Source organism: Oncorhynchus tshawytscha, linkage group LG21, assembly GCF_018296145.1.
Source record: "Oncorhynchus tshawytscha isolate Ot180627B linkage group LG21, Otsh_v2.0, whole genome shotgun sequence".
Taxonomy (NCBI): domain Eukaryota; kingdom Metazoa; phylum Chordata; class Actinopteri; order Salmoniformes; family Salmonidae; genus Oncorhynchus; species Oncorhynchus tshawytscha.
In genome coordinates, this window is record NC_056449.1 from 4,394,060 (window position 1) to 4,408,190 (window position 14,131).

General features: G+C 41.9%; 1 protein-coding gene across 1 annotated transcript; it reads left to right on the top strand.

The window, feature by feature from the left end:
• Nucleotides 1-6,914: 6,914 nt before the first annotated feature.
• LOC112220611 (T-cell immunoglobulin and mucin domain-containing protein 4) lies at nt 6,915-12,414 on the top strand. Its single transcript, XM_024382455.2, has 15 exons — nt 6,915-7,064; nt 7,171-7,509; nt 7,945-8,007; nt 8,782-8,844; nt 9,969-10,007; nt 10,144-10,272; nt 10,386-10,553; nt 10,698-10,768; nt 10,853-11,087; nt 11,232-11,282; nt 11,408-11,485; nt 11,636-11,709; nt 11,816-11,897; nt 11,986-12,016; nt 12,124-12,414. Exons 1-15 carry the CDS (start codon nt 7,016-7,018, stop codon nt 12,176-12,178), a joined length of 1,527 nt encoding a protein of 508 aa, XP_024238223.1. The 5' UTR covers nt 6,915-7,015; the 3' UTR covers nt 12,179-12,414.
• The last annotated feature ends 1,717 nt before the right edge of the window (nt 12,415-14,131 follow it).

The following is a 14,131-nucleotide window of genomic DNA, read 5'->3' on the forward strand; positions in this document are numbered from 1 at the left end:
TGGGGATTATTAGGTGGCTGTGATGGTTTGAGGGCCAGATTGGGAATTTAGCCAGGACACCAGGGTTAGCACCCCTACTCTTACAATAAGTGCCATGGGATCTTTAATGACCTCCGAGAGTCAGGACCCCCGTTTAACATCCCATCCGAAAGACAGCACCCTACACAGGGCAGTGCCCCAATCACTGCACTGGGGCATTTGGATATTTTTTAGACCAGAGGAAAGAGTGCCTCCTACTGGCCCTCCAACACCACTTCCAGCAGGATCTGGTCTCCCAGACCAGGACCAACCCTGCTTAGCTTCAGAAGAAAGCCAGCAGTGGTATGCTGGGTGGTATGCTGCTGACTAGAAGCAAAGGGTGGCTAAACGAACCCTTTTGGCTCAATTTACCCCACTCTCCCCTACCTACATGATGAAACAACATAATCCACTGAAATCGACATACAACACCTTAAACCTCGTGATATGGATATAGAGCATGGATGAACAGTTGCAGAAGGAACTGACCCCGCTGGCTCTCTATCCTCATCTATGACCCATGACCCGTGAAGACAGAAAAAACTTCTCTTCTCTTTTATCAGTGAGATTACCATGGGAAATGAAGACATTCCATAGAAGTTCAATAGGAGACCAGTGAATGGGTTTACTGCAACCTCACACTGCACTGAGCAGGCCAACTGTGGACTGTAACTGTAGCCAGTTAACAACACCATTCTAGTCCCTTTACTAAAGAAGCATGAAAATGTGTACTTTTTTTAACGGAATTAAAGAAAAGCCGATATAGAGCCGTGTGGCGTAGGTGCTGGCCTGTTTACAAATGTGACGGATTTAACTCCTCTGAGTCATCACAGAGTCAGTTAGGCTCTTTTACAGTCTCTCTCATAAGATGTTCTTGTTTGCCATCATGTTTGCCAACAAGGTACTGCAATGGTACTTCTAGCAAAAACAAAGGTTTTTGTTAAGAGATATTCTGTCTTCCCCTCATCTCTCTCCTTCTATGGTGCTTTGGATATACCGCCATCTAGTGGTTATAAGTGGTAATAAAGGTGGCAGCAGCAACTAGACCAAACTACAGTATGAAGAGAAAAACTATTGGGCACACCACGTCATTCCAACGTGGATAGTTGAGGCATCGATCAATGAGATTACAGCCTATATTGACCCACTCAAAAAGACAGCCGAAAGTTAGTCGAATTTCCAATGTGTTCTCACTATGCTTTCAACCTTCTAAAAGCACAACCAAGTTCCAATGGAAAAAACAATGTCAGATATTTGGTTTAGTTGTCACCCAAATGACTTATCACTGCACTTTCAACCATTTAAAAGCTCATCAAAGTTCAAATGGGAATACAATTGTAGATATTTTGTTTATTTTAAACAACAGATTCATGTTTTATCACAGTACTTTATCTAATAGCAGAACCAGGTGATCTGGATTGCAGTTGAGATGACATTAAAAGTACATAGTGCAAGTGATCAATGCCGTTCCAGATTCTGCTCATATTGTTAGGGCAATTGTGAATATCGCCACAGACCTGTGATAACCTATGCATGCAATCTTGAAAGTGATACTGATACTTAAGAAGACATTGTTACCATAACCTCAAAATGTAGCCATGGATGTGTTACTCATGTTACATTAGTTTGTAAGACTTTTGTACTGTAAACTTTACAGCAATGTACTCTTATTAAACCAATTTTGGGGGGGAATTTACGGTAACATATTTTTTTTAACAGTAATTTACAGGTATCTGGCTGCCAGTAAGTTATCATAAAAACAACAGGATTGTTTTTTACAGTGTATTTACTGTATTACAAAAGTAATATTGACTTGTGTTTGTTTGACAACGCAACTAAATATCAATATTTAAAGGAGATGTGTCTACTGCTCGGATAGTTCCATCTGAGAGACTGGCTTAATCCCGTTCTTTCACTCTCTATTTTTAGTTGAGTTGGAGATGTGAATCCAACATATCATTTATTTGCTTGTCGACAAGTTAATATAGCTATCTATTGTATTTCAAAAGTGATATTAAATTTCGTTTGGTTGTCAACACAACCAAATATCAACATTTGAAAGAGATAGGGATATTTACATCCGTGCCGCTGACATATTCTGGGTTTAATTCCAGTTTGTCTACAAAATAATAATTCATATGTTGGAGTCTCCATCTGAACCCCAAAAAATCTAAGTTAAAGAATAAGACTAAATGCACTGTTAATAAAGTTTGATTTGATTTAGTCCTATTCTTTAACCCAAGCAGAATATACTTCTCAGAATATATTTTTTCCTGGGCCTATGTGTATTGTCTATTTTTAGTAGAATCCTGGGCTGAATTGAAACAGTAGCTGTTGATGACTTTTCAAATGCTGAATGGGCCTAAAGAGTATCATCGATGATGTATAAGTGATAAAGTATGGTCACATTCCATATTCTCTGTTAAACCTACCCGTTGAAATGACACTCAACAGTCATTCTCATGATAGCACATTGGAAATAATCAGTGGGCTTAGTTAAAACCCTGGATGTGAGACGCAAAAGGTAGCTGTAGATATATGAAGGGTAGCTGTGGATAGATCAATTCTTCAGTAGGAGGAGCTGCCCAGCCTATAGTTAAAAAAAATCGAATATAATATTGAATATAACATTGAGGAATATAGCATCAAAGATCTGATCCTGTTTTAAAGGTTTACCTATGTCAAATTTGGTTACCACGATGATGGCATAATCCTGTGGTTGGAATTTTACCTTCATAACAACAATTTACGTTGATGACTCTTTGCAAATCTGACGTCGGTATTTTCCTCATAGATTCCATGTCACAATACACTGACAAAGGATGTGGAAACAACTTGGATTCAACCCGTTTTTTTCTCTCAGAGATGTTCTAGGAGAACTTGACCACGTCATGGAGCGGCACCTGATTAACTGTATGGTGTTGCTTAATGTGGCAAAGTTTCCCACACAACGTGTGAAAGAAGAAACCAAAGTTAAACAGAGAGAAGAAAGAGAGGGAATTTTGTATTGTAAAAACGTCCACTTCTGATATTTGAATTATTTGGATCTTTGGTTACAGTTTTTTTAGAATCACGTTGACACTCATTTCAGAGCCTTGATGTCATTTAAAAAAAATTCTCAACACAAAACACAACCGATGGTCAAAATGCACATTTTTCAAAGCAATTGCTTGGGTACACAATACACATAAAGCTAAGATCATTTGTTCATGGAACTAAAATCACCTGTTCAAAATGACACAACATCAAAGTTTTACCATTTCAAAATGCATTGTGATTCTGTTTTATTTCACTCGACTATAGTTCATCTCTCAAAGCACTTGACTCCTGAGAAAGACGAGGACAGCAGTTGCTCCACCAGGATAATGTTGTTGTTTTTTTGTTGTTTTTTTTTAGTTAGAAAATGCATATTGTTGACTGTGTGCCTAGCTTTTCTGTCTGTCTAAAAGAAAATGAATCGGTCTATTACTTTCATTACAATGATCTAACTAACAATTAATACAACTGCTCAAAATGATAAGTAAATATTGCATTACTCTTAATGCATAGTTTTATGGAAAATGACAAACAATTTTCCATGTTTACATCATGAAAGTTTCAGGATAAAGAGACCCACTGACCGTGAAACATGAACCAATTGGACTACGTTATCTATGGATGTAATATTTCATCATCATTCTTTATCAGACACTGTTTCTATGGTCCCGTGTACCACTTTTCCAGACCATGTTTTCAGATTTGACATTTACTGTACACTCACCGGCCACTTTATTAGGTACAATGGGTAGGACCCCATTTTGCCTCCACAACAGCCTGAATTATTCACGGTGTTGTATGTTAAGAGATGCCCTTCTGCACACCACTGTTTTAAACGGCTGTTATTTGAGCATTTGTGGCCTTTCTGTTAGCTTGAATGAGTCTGGACATTCTCCTCTGACCTCTCTTATTAACAAGATGTTTTTGCCCACAGAACTCCCGCTCACTGAATGTGTTTTGTTTATCGCACCATTCTCTGTAAACTGTAGAGACTGTAGTGCGTAATAATCCCAGGAGGGCAGCTGTTTCTGAGATGCTGGAACCACCATGTGTGGCACCAGCCATCATACCGCGGTTGCTTAGATTATGCATCTTGCCCGTTCTAATGTTTGGTCGAACAACAACTAAAGCTCTCTACTCTATATACTCTACATATTGAGTTGCAGGCAGCCGCATGATTCGCTGTTCGAAGGAGCAGGCTATTTGCGTTAACACACAGGTGTACCTTATGAAGTGGCCGGTGAGCGTACGTATGCAGGCCCTTGTAATTGCTTTTCCAGTACTGCCAACTCGTTACTGATGATTGATTTCACATTGTGGTAGGAGTACATAGTGAAATGAGTGGTATCCACCTACGACAACATAGCGATAACATGAAGCCGACAGGTGATCCAGGTCACAATAGAGGTCAAGCAGTGGGAGGAGGAAGACGTGCTGGTCAAAGGAATGGCAGGGGACAAGCACCCCTTCTGAGAGGTGTGGGCCTCGTTTGAGAGATGTGGGGGAACATGGTAGAGGACAAGGCCAAGGACCAAGACAGCGGCAGCAACAGAAAAGGGTGTTCAATCAAATCTGAGCAACATTTGTAGACCATGTCGTAAATCATGGCATGACAATGACTGAGGCAGCTACAATGATTCAAGCAAACCTCAGAAGATCATCCGTGGCCTCAATCATCAGAACTTTCCGCAATGAGAAACGGTCATTGCATGCACGGTCTTGAAGTCTTCAGCATGCACTAAACATTAGGCTACTCTCAATTGTCAAATGACTGTATACTGCATGCTAATGTGTACCACAGAAGTGACTAAATGTGCTCTAACTGTAATTTTCCCAGCAGAATTGAGACTAGGCCAAATAGGGGAGGCAGAGGCTAAATTCTGACTGACCAACAAGAGTGGGATGTGGTCAATTTGGTTCATGCCAGAAATGATATTCACTTTACAGAAATTCAGCAGCACATCTTGTACAATGACGACATGGTCAACAATGTGGAAGCCATAAGTTTGCAGGCTATTGCACGCATGCTGAAAAGGCACCAGGTGTCTCTAAAACAGCTATACCGTGTGCCTTTTGAAAGAAATGCAGACAGAATGAAGCAGCTGAGAACTGAGTATGTTCAGATGCCTATTGTGAAAAATTCTACATCATTGTAATTCTCTTTCCAAAATGTATTTTTAAAGGGTGATGGAGCTGAATGCTGACGAAAACCATCACAAATTCCTCTTTTTGGATGAGGCAGGCTTCAACCTGGGCAAGACAAGGAGGAGAGGTCGGAATTTCATTGGCCATCCAAGTACTGGACGACTTGGGGCCAACATCACCATGTGTGCGGCTATATCAGAAGATGGTGTGGTGGGACACAGACCTCGCATTGGATCCTATAATGCAGCTCTCCTTGTAACCTTCCTTGATGAGCTAAATCAGGTCTGTAGAGCTGATGGCGTGACCTATGCCATTGTGTGGGATAATGTCAGATTCAAACATGCTCAAATAGTGCAAGCATGGTTTCAGGCCCATCCACAATTTACCACCCTTTACCACCCTCTCCTTTCCTAAAACTCGACTGAGGAATTTTTCTGCCCATGGAGGTGGAAGGTATATGATAGGCGCCCTCACAAACAAGCCACCCTTCTCCTGGCCATGGATGTCGCATACATCACGGCAGACCAGTGTCAGGCCTGGATTCGCCCAAAGATTCTTCCCAAGATGTTTGGCTAATGAAAACATCCATTGTGATGTGGATGAGAACCTGTGGCCAAATCCATAAGACAGGGTTGATGGAAATATTGAAGTACAGTAATCAATCCTTTGTTTTGCTTTTTACAGTAAGTCAGGTAAGGAACACTGCAGTTGAGGTTTTATTGTAGTTAAAAAAGAAAGACATTTAGCTAATTATTTTTGCTTTGATTCAAAGAAACCTACGTTGTGATTTTATTGTATTTCATCAATAAATGTCATTTTGTGTTCAATGATTCCACTGTCTGTAGTATTCTCTCTACTAGTCATTTTACAGTGACGTATTTACGTGTAGTACCATAATGAAACATGTGTCACATATTTTGTACGACAATATTTAATGATTGTACAAACAACAGTGACACTCTCGGTAACACAGTGACACTCTCGGTATCTTGTGTGTGGGTTATCTAAATGAATGTTCCTATGGTATTTCTTGATAAGTTAGTTATTTGAACCAATGATTCTGCAAGTGCAAGGTTTCGTTAAAGACAAGCCTGTGTTACAAGTGACGACCGTTTTGTGTCTAGAGTTTTGAAAAATTACCACAAGGCTCTGAGATTAGTGCCAAAGTGATTGTAAAAAAAACGGTATTTCTCCAAGGGCTTCAGTAGAATATAATAGAAAATGTATATCCATTTGCAGCACAATGTTTGCTGCAGAGCAAGGCCCCTAAAGCGGGTTAGGGGCTAAGTGGCTTGCTCAAGCAGTGGGTAGCACCTTGGTACATTGAGTTGTCTGGATGGGGTGTCTTCTAGGCATCTAGGCTCCCCCCAGTAACACACCTTCAGATCTACACCTTCACTATTCCCCAACCCTAACCCTACCCTAAACTTGCTTGCAACATGTCCTTGAGTAACATCCACTGTTCAAATGTTGAAATGACATCTGTCGATGCAGGGTCTTTGCTCCTAAACATTGGAGTAAACAATTTTGTGGTGTCAACCGTGTTTCACGAGGAACCAAAACCACTGAAAAGGAAACAGGCCCGGAACGCGACCCTGCTGCAACCAACACAATTGATGATGTGTGCAGATTAAGTCCACTGTGTCACCTGATTTATGTATGTGTGGGTGTGTGTGTTTGTGTTTGTGTGTGTGTGTGGTGTGGTGTGTGTGTGTGTGTGACAGTGCAGTAGGGGTTTAATTGTGAGACAACAGTGCAGTCATGTGTTGTGCGTTTCAATTGTTGAGCAGAGCCTGTTGAAGGTACAGACACGCTCATGGACTCATACATCTCCTGTTGCTGGCTAGTGCTCTACCTTTTCTTTGGTGAGATCATCATCTTAGTAGCCTGATAAACAGTCAAATCAAACCAACCGAAAAAAGGCACATTTTTGGTAAGACTCCTTTGATATCATCTCTTTCTCCGTTGTAGGCGGTGGTTCTACAGTAACCATCCAAGGCTATGTCGGTGACGTTGTGACCCTAACATGTAAGTATGACGCCCGGCATTATGGTACGCTCTCTGTCTGCTGGGGTCGTGGTCACATCCCCAACAGCGGCTGTGGCAATGAGGTCCTCAGGACGGAGGGAGTCAAAGTGACCCACAGGGCTTCGGTCCGGTACAATCTCCAGGGTGATCTGAGGGCAGGGGATGTCTCTCTGACCATCACCCAAGCACAGGTGAAGGATTCTGGGTTATATGGCTGCCGTGTGGATATACCTGGATGGTTCAATGACCAGAAACACCATCTGGCACTCGTCATCAAGCCCGGTGAGCGAACAATTGTGCGTTTAAGCCATTTAGTCATTTAGACAGTCATTTCATTGGATCAAATTAAGATTAGTTACAAGGTTTGCTGAAAACTTTCTGTAGAGCAGGGAAGGCTATCTATGCAATGTCAACAAGACTAACTTGACCATCATCTATACTTATTTAGTGGGGGGTGAGCTGAGCTCCCCTTGTTTCTTGGAAACCATACACAAAATGTATAAATATTTAGGCAGAGGTCATCATTTCATGGAGTATGTGATTGAAAAAAACACATGGATAAGGATAAGTCCAAAAAACAAATTTTCACCAAATTAATTAATTGTGTTGAAGGTTTCATGATATCTTTGTTATTATTTTATATATATATTTCCCTTGACGGAGTGATGCTGAATGTAAAAAAAAAAGCTCAAATCATTCCATTTGAACCTGTTTCAGCTCCTGAAACAAGCCCTGAACCGTGGATCCCTAGAGAGAGCACAACAGTTGGCTACCCTAAAGGTACTATGTTTACAATCGCTATTAGTTTGTGTTAAATGCAGTGGTGGAAAAGTACCCAATTTTCATACTTGAGTAAAAGTAAAGATACCTTAAAACTTCTTCAGGATTGATGGGTCCCCTGCGGGACGGTTGAGCTAACGTAGGCTAATGCGATTAGCATGAGGATGTAAACAACAAGAACATTTCCCAGGACATAAACATATCTGATATTGGCAGAAAGCTTAAATTCTTGTGAATCTAACTGCACTGTCCAATTTACAGTAGCTATTACAGTGAAAGAATACCATGCTATTGTTTAAGGAGAGTGCACAATTTGGCCAGTCTTGATACAACAGTTTGAACAGAAATGCAATGGTTCATTGGATCAAATTAAGATTAGTTAAAAGGTTTACTGAAAACTTTCTGTAGAGCAGGGTAGGCTATCTATGCAATCTTGACCATTGTCTATACTTATCTATAGGGGAGACGGGGGGGTAAGCTGAGCTATCCTTGTTTCTTGGAAAGCATACACAAAATGAATCATGTGACCAAATATTTAGGAAGTGGGCATCATTTCATGGAGTATGTGATTGAAGAAACCACATGGAAAAAGATAGGTCCAAAAAAACACATTTTCACCAAATGAATTTATTGTGTTAGAGGTTTCATGATATCTTTGTTATTATTTTATATATATATTTCCCTTGACGGGGTGATGCTGAATGTAAAAAAATGCTCAACTTACCCCACTCTTCTCTACGTCAAATTCGATCAGTCCATTTTAATCTATTTCAGCTCCTGAAACAACACCTGAACCGTGGATCCCTAGAGAGAGCACAACAGTTGGCTACGCTAAAGGTACTATGTTTACAATGGCTATTAGTTTGTGTTAAATGCAGTGGTGGAAAAGTACCCAATTTTCATACTTGAGTAAAAGTAAAGATACCTTAAAACTTCTTCAGGATTGGTGGGTCCCCTGCGGGACGGTTGAGCTAACGTAGGCTAATGCGATTAGCATGAGGTTGTAAATAACAAGAACATTTCCCAGGACATAAACATATCTGATATTGGCAGAAAGCTTAAATTCTTGTTAATCTAACTCCACTGTCCAATTTACAGTAGCTATTACAGTGAAAGAATGCCATGCTATTGTTTGAGGAGAGTGCACAATTTGGGCAGTATTGATACAACAGTTTGAACAGAAATGCAATGGTTCATTGGATCAGTCTAAAACTTTGCGCATACACTGCTGCTGGTGGCCAATATCTAAATTGCACCTGGGCTGGAATAATACATTATGGCCTTTCTCTTGCATTTCAAAGATGATGGTGCAACAAAAGAAAATAACAGTTGTTTTTTTTCTTTTTATTATCTTTTACCAGATTTAATGTGTTATATTCTCCTACATTCCTTTCACATTTCCACACACTTCAAAGTGTTTCCTTTCAAATGATACCAAGAAAATGCATATCCTTGCTTCAGGGCCTGAGCTATAGGCAGTTAGATTTGGGAATGTCATTTTAGGCGAAAATTTAAAAAAACATTAAGGATAGCCAGCGGCATGCTCCAACACTCAGACTCAAGCAGTTCTTTCAAGTATTTTTTACTTAAGTACTTTACACCACTGGTTGAATGCACTGTTGATCGCTGTTAAAATCGTTACGCAAATATATATATATATATATATATATTTTTTACATTGAACCTTTATTTAACTAGGCAAGTCAGTTAAGAACAAATTCTTATTTACAATGACGGCCTACACCAGCCAATTGTGCGCCACCCTATGGGACTCCCAATCAAGGCCGGTTGTGATACAGCCTGGATACCATGTTGATGCAATTGGATTATGTTGATACATTACCGTAAGTCGAAGTAACTAGGAAACAATGTCCAATGTCCAACCAGTTTATGTGTGGCGGGATTATTTAACGACTGTATCAGAAACACTTCCAATAACTGCTGTCTCATCTACTTGTCAGAGCAAACCACAACAATGCAGACAACAATGGGTTTGTCAGGTAAAATCAAATCACCTACTCTATTATATTACATCCTGTATCACTTTACAAGGTGCCATCTAGAAAGATCTAATAAAGGGAATTAATCCTGCTTAATGGCCCTTTTTAATAACTCGGATAACTGTGTTGTCTCCAGTACCTCCAGACCCTCCCAGAGTGGCAATCCGAGAAATATCAGCTAGGTCCATCTCTGTATGGTGGAGCGCTGGCTTCGATGGAAACACCCCCATCACAGGTTTCCACCTGGAATGCAAGAGCCAATTGGGTAAAATAACAGAAATAACCAGACTTGCACTTCCTAATAGCTTGAATGAATGGGTGCTACCAATAGTACAATTTGAATGTTTACTCACTCTTCGTAATTTTTTGCTGAAACAGACTCCTGGGTAGATGGAGTACGAGGCAGCAATATTCTGCCTTGGAAGCGAGAGACCGCTGTCAATGACCTGCGACCCTTTTACACCTACAACATCCGCATGTTCACCAAGAACGACATGGGCTTGAGCGAACCCAGCAACGAGCTCACCATCACCACTAAGGAAGCAGGTATATCCCCTGATCAAACAACCTGAGGCTAAATCTCAAATGAGATTGACCGCCTCTGTCACTATCTCTGTCATCTCTCTGTCACTTCGAGCTAAGTAAAGGTCATCATTTGTAAAGTATCTGAAAAATATGTCCTCCCTCTAGCCCCTGATGGTCCCCCACAGGATGTAAAGCTTGAAGCCCTTTCCTCCCACAGCATCAGAGTCACATGGAGGGTACCTTGCTCTTTTTACCTATTTTTTTTGTATTTGTATTTGTATTTTTTGTGATTCAATTGTCTTGTCCTCTGCCCCGTGCAGGCCCCTGAGTTGTCCCTCCAGAACGGGCTGATCCGGGGCTACCAGCTCCGCTACGGTGAGTACAGTCCCCAAGAACGGCTTCCTGTCAGGGTGGTGCATCTGATGGACGGATCAGAGAGCTTCACCATGAACAGCCTGCAGGAGGCGACAAAGTACAGTGTGACGCTGCACACCATCAACAGAGCAGGCCTGGGGCCGTCTTCACAGGAGCGTGTCTGCTCCACTCTGACTAATGGTGAGGAGAGGTTTTCAATGGTTAGCTTTTGTGAAGTGAAGTGGAATTACGACTTGCCCCATAGTTATTAGAGTAAGGAAAATGCACACATGAATTGGTAATGTGCATGTATTCAACTACTATTATACATATCTTCTTTGTCAGATGATCAGCAGCATATGACAATAACTCAAGCAACAACAGCACTTCAGACAGGTGATAACTTGACTCCAACAATTTATTGGGAGAGATTTTAACTATGAGAAAATGAAACTGCAGTTGAATATAGGCTACTTTCCACTAGGTGCTATTGATCGTGTTAACCTGTAATGTCTTTCAAGAACATTCAACCTCAACCATTGCGACAACAACATCTTCAACTGAGACATGGCTGCTTGTCACTGACAGTCCTACTCAAGGTAGGCTATCGTGTTGCTTTTCACGGTGCATAATTATACAACCCAGAGCACAACTCTTCAATTCCTCAAAACAGAAAGCACATATTCACTTCCCCTAACAACAGACTGACCAGCTTCTCATCTCTTTGTCCTGTTTCCTGTACCATATAGGTCAGAGGGTAGACAACTTCTCAACTACTAGAGCACTAAGTAACTCTACGACTGACCCAGCATTGAGTAAAAAAGTGTGTTCACATTTCTGTATTCTGTACTTGGATACTTAAAATGTGCATTGTTGACAATATTATTAGTACCAAACTAATAACTTGTGTTTTTATTACTGAGGAACAGAGCGGTCATCTTGTTGCCATCCTAGTGCCAGTGCTGGTGCTGGGGCTGCTTGTTGTCATGGCGATCATATGGCAATTTAGGCGTGAGTAAGCCTACAGAATTATAGATTATCATATGGATCCCTTTTCAGATATTTTTGATTCTCTCCTAATCTATCCCCCTCTCTTTAGGTACCACATTGAAAAAAGGCAACTGGAAAATGTAAGCCTAAAGTAATAAATACCGATATCCCACTTTGTCATTTGATCTACGTATAGTTCTACACGTCCCTCCCCGGTACTACATTTTCTCATCTCTCCCTCATTCAGATTATGGAAGAACAACGACTTTCTGTCCTTCGGGGACTCCGAGCCAGCACTGTAGAGACCTCTGGGATGTTAGAATTCCAATCAAGATCATGCAGTGGTCACCGTGGGGTTAACATAAAGAGTAAGATGATATATATGATTTCAACTATGCCATAGTGATAGGAAGTGTTACTAATCGACCGGGGCCTCCCACTGAACTGATATTGAAAGAGTACTTATCTTACAATGAGATCAACTGCAATGTACACGATGTGATGTTTGTGTGCACATGTTAATAAATGCTTGCTTATAGCTCGCCTGACTCTTTTTTTTATGGGCTCACGCACGGATACAGTCACTATAAACAATTTCATGGGTCCAGTCGCTGTCAACAATTTCATGGGTCCAGTCGCTGTCAACAATTTCATGGGTCCAGTCGCTGTCAACAATTTCATGGGTCCAGTCGCTATCAACAATTTCATGGGTCTAGTTTGCTGTCAACAATTTCATGGGTCCAGTCGCTATCAGCGATTTCATGGGTCCAGTTGCTATCAACAATTTCATGGGTCCAGTTGCTATCAACAATTTCGGAAACACTACAGCACATTTACAGCAACACTTCAATACAACACCCAGTCTGTCCTAACTATAGCCACCAGGGGGGTACAGACACATGGTTGTATAAGAGGGGACTTCGATTACATTCCAGTGTTCACTCAGCCCTCTATCTCTCAGAGCCTGCATGCATTTCTCCAGGGGCCGGCTCTGAGACTCTCTGAGGCGCTGTAGCCCGCTGGATTTCCACCCATCTGTCCTGTAAATCTCGCAATTGGTCTAATTAATGTGCTGAATGTGGAGATGTGTTACCTCTGTGGAGCCAGGCCCAGGCAGCAGCTGTTACTGAGGGAGTTCCCCACAACGGGGGAGCGGAGGGGGGATACCCACCCAGGCCTCTCCCCACTCCCTTAGCCCCCCCCCCCCCTCCATGCAGGGCCCACACAGTGGAGTTAGGATGGAGGGATGGATGAAAAGATGAACTGATGGATGGACGGATGAATGTCCTCAGTGACAGATAATAGGCTAAAGCTTCTCAAGCATCATCCAAATACTTTCTTTACTCAAGCCCTCCTTGTAGACCAGTTTCTGAATATTAAAATAATCAACAAGTTACAAGTTGCTGGACCATGCCACTCCAGGCCATGGGGGAAAATCCCTGAAAATCCCTGTCTTCAAAATTCTTCACCTCTTCCTACCCCTGTATTCCAGCTAGAGCATGAACCATGGCATTCAAAGAAGCACATGTTGTACGGCTGGTGCCAGGAGTTTGTTTGTTACCCATAGCAGTATGCTATACCCCTCCACTCTCCATGCCACGCTGTGACTATGGCCTAAACACACTGGTGCCACATCCCTCCTCTCTGCCGGAGGACGTCCTTCTATCTCTGCCTCGGTCTGTCTCTCTGTAGTGTTCTCTCGCATTCTTTTTCTCTATTTGTCTCTCTCTCTCTCCCTTTCTCTCACATTCTCTGTCCTGTCCTATAAAAACATACAACATTGATCCCTCAGACCTGGGGCCCTACTTCCTTCCTTCCATCCCCCCATCCCAACCCCACTGATTACTCAGATGAAGGGTAGATAAACAAACCGAGGGATGGTGGGGGCAAGACGGGTCGAGGAATGGCGGGAAGGAGGAGTGGCGGGGTGTCTTTGATGCAGTTGAACGCACATTCAGATTGATTAGAGAGAGCTTTGATCGGTCATGGAGCCACCAGCTGATGGAGTCTTGGCCCCACTTATCCTTGCCTGGTCCCCATGGCCCTCCTAGGCCACTGCCTGGCACCCAACCAAACTAGAGATGAGGAAACAGAAGGATGAGATCAATACAAACGCCCTTTATTTCAACAACAACTCAAGCATGAGCTACTCTTTCTCCATCCGCAACACTGTCTCACACCCCATCCCCTTCAACCTCCCTCCCCTACCTAATAGAATCCAGTGGTAGTTGGTAGTTCAAGGCCTCAGCTTTTGC

Excerpts from the sequence above, each read along its gene's own strand:
- LOC112220611 (XM_024382455.2), top strand. The coding sequence starts at position 7,016 with ATGGACTCATACATCTCCTGTTGCTGGCTAGTGCTCTACCTTTTCTTT. Across the intron at positions 7,510-7,944 it reads GGCACTCGTCATCAAGCCCG|CTCCTGAAACAAGCCCTGAA; the intron begins GTGAGCGAACAA and ends AACCTGTTTCAG. Across the intron at positions 8,845-9,968 it reads AACAGTTGGCTACGCTAAAG|AGCAAACCACAACAATGCAG; the intron begins GTACTATGTTTA and ends TCTACTTGTCAG.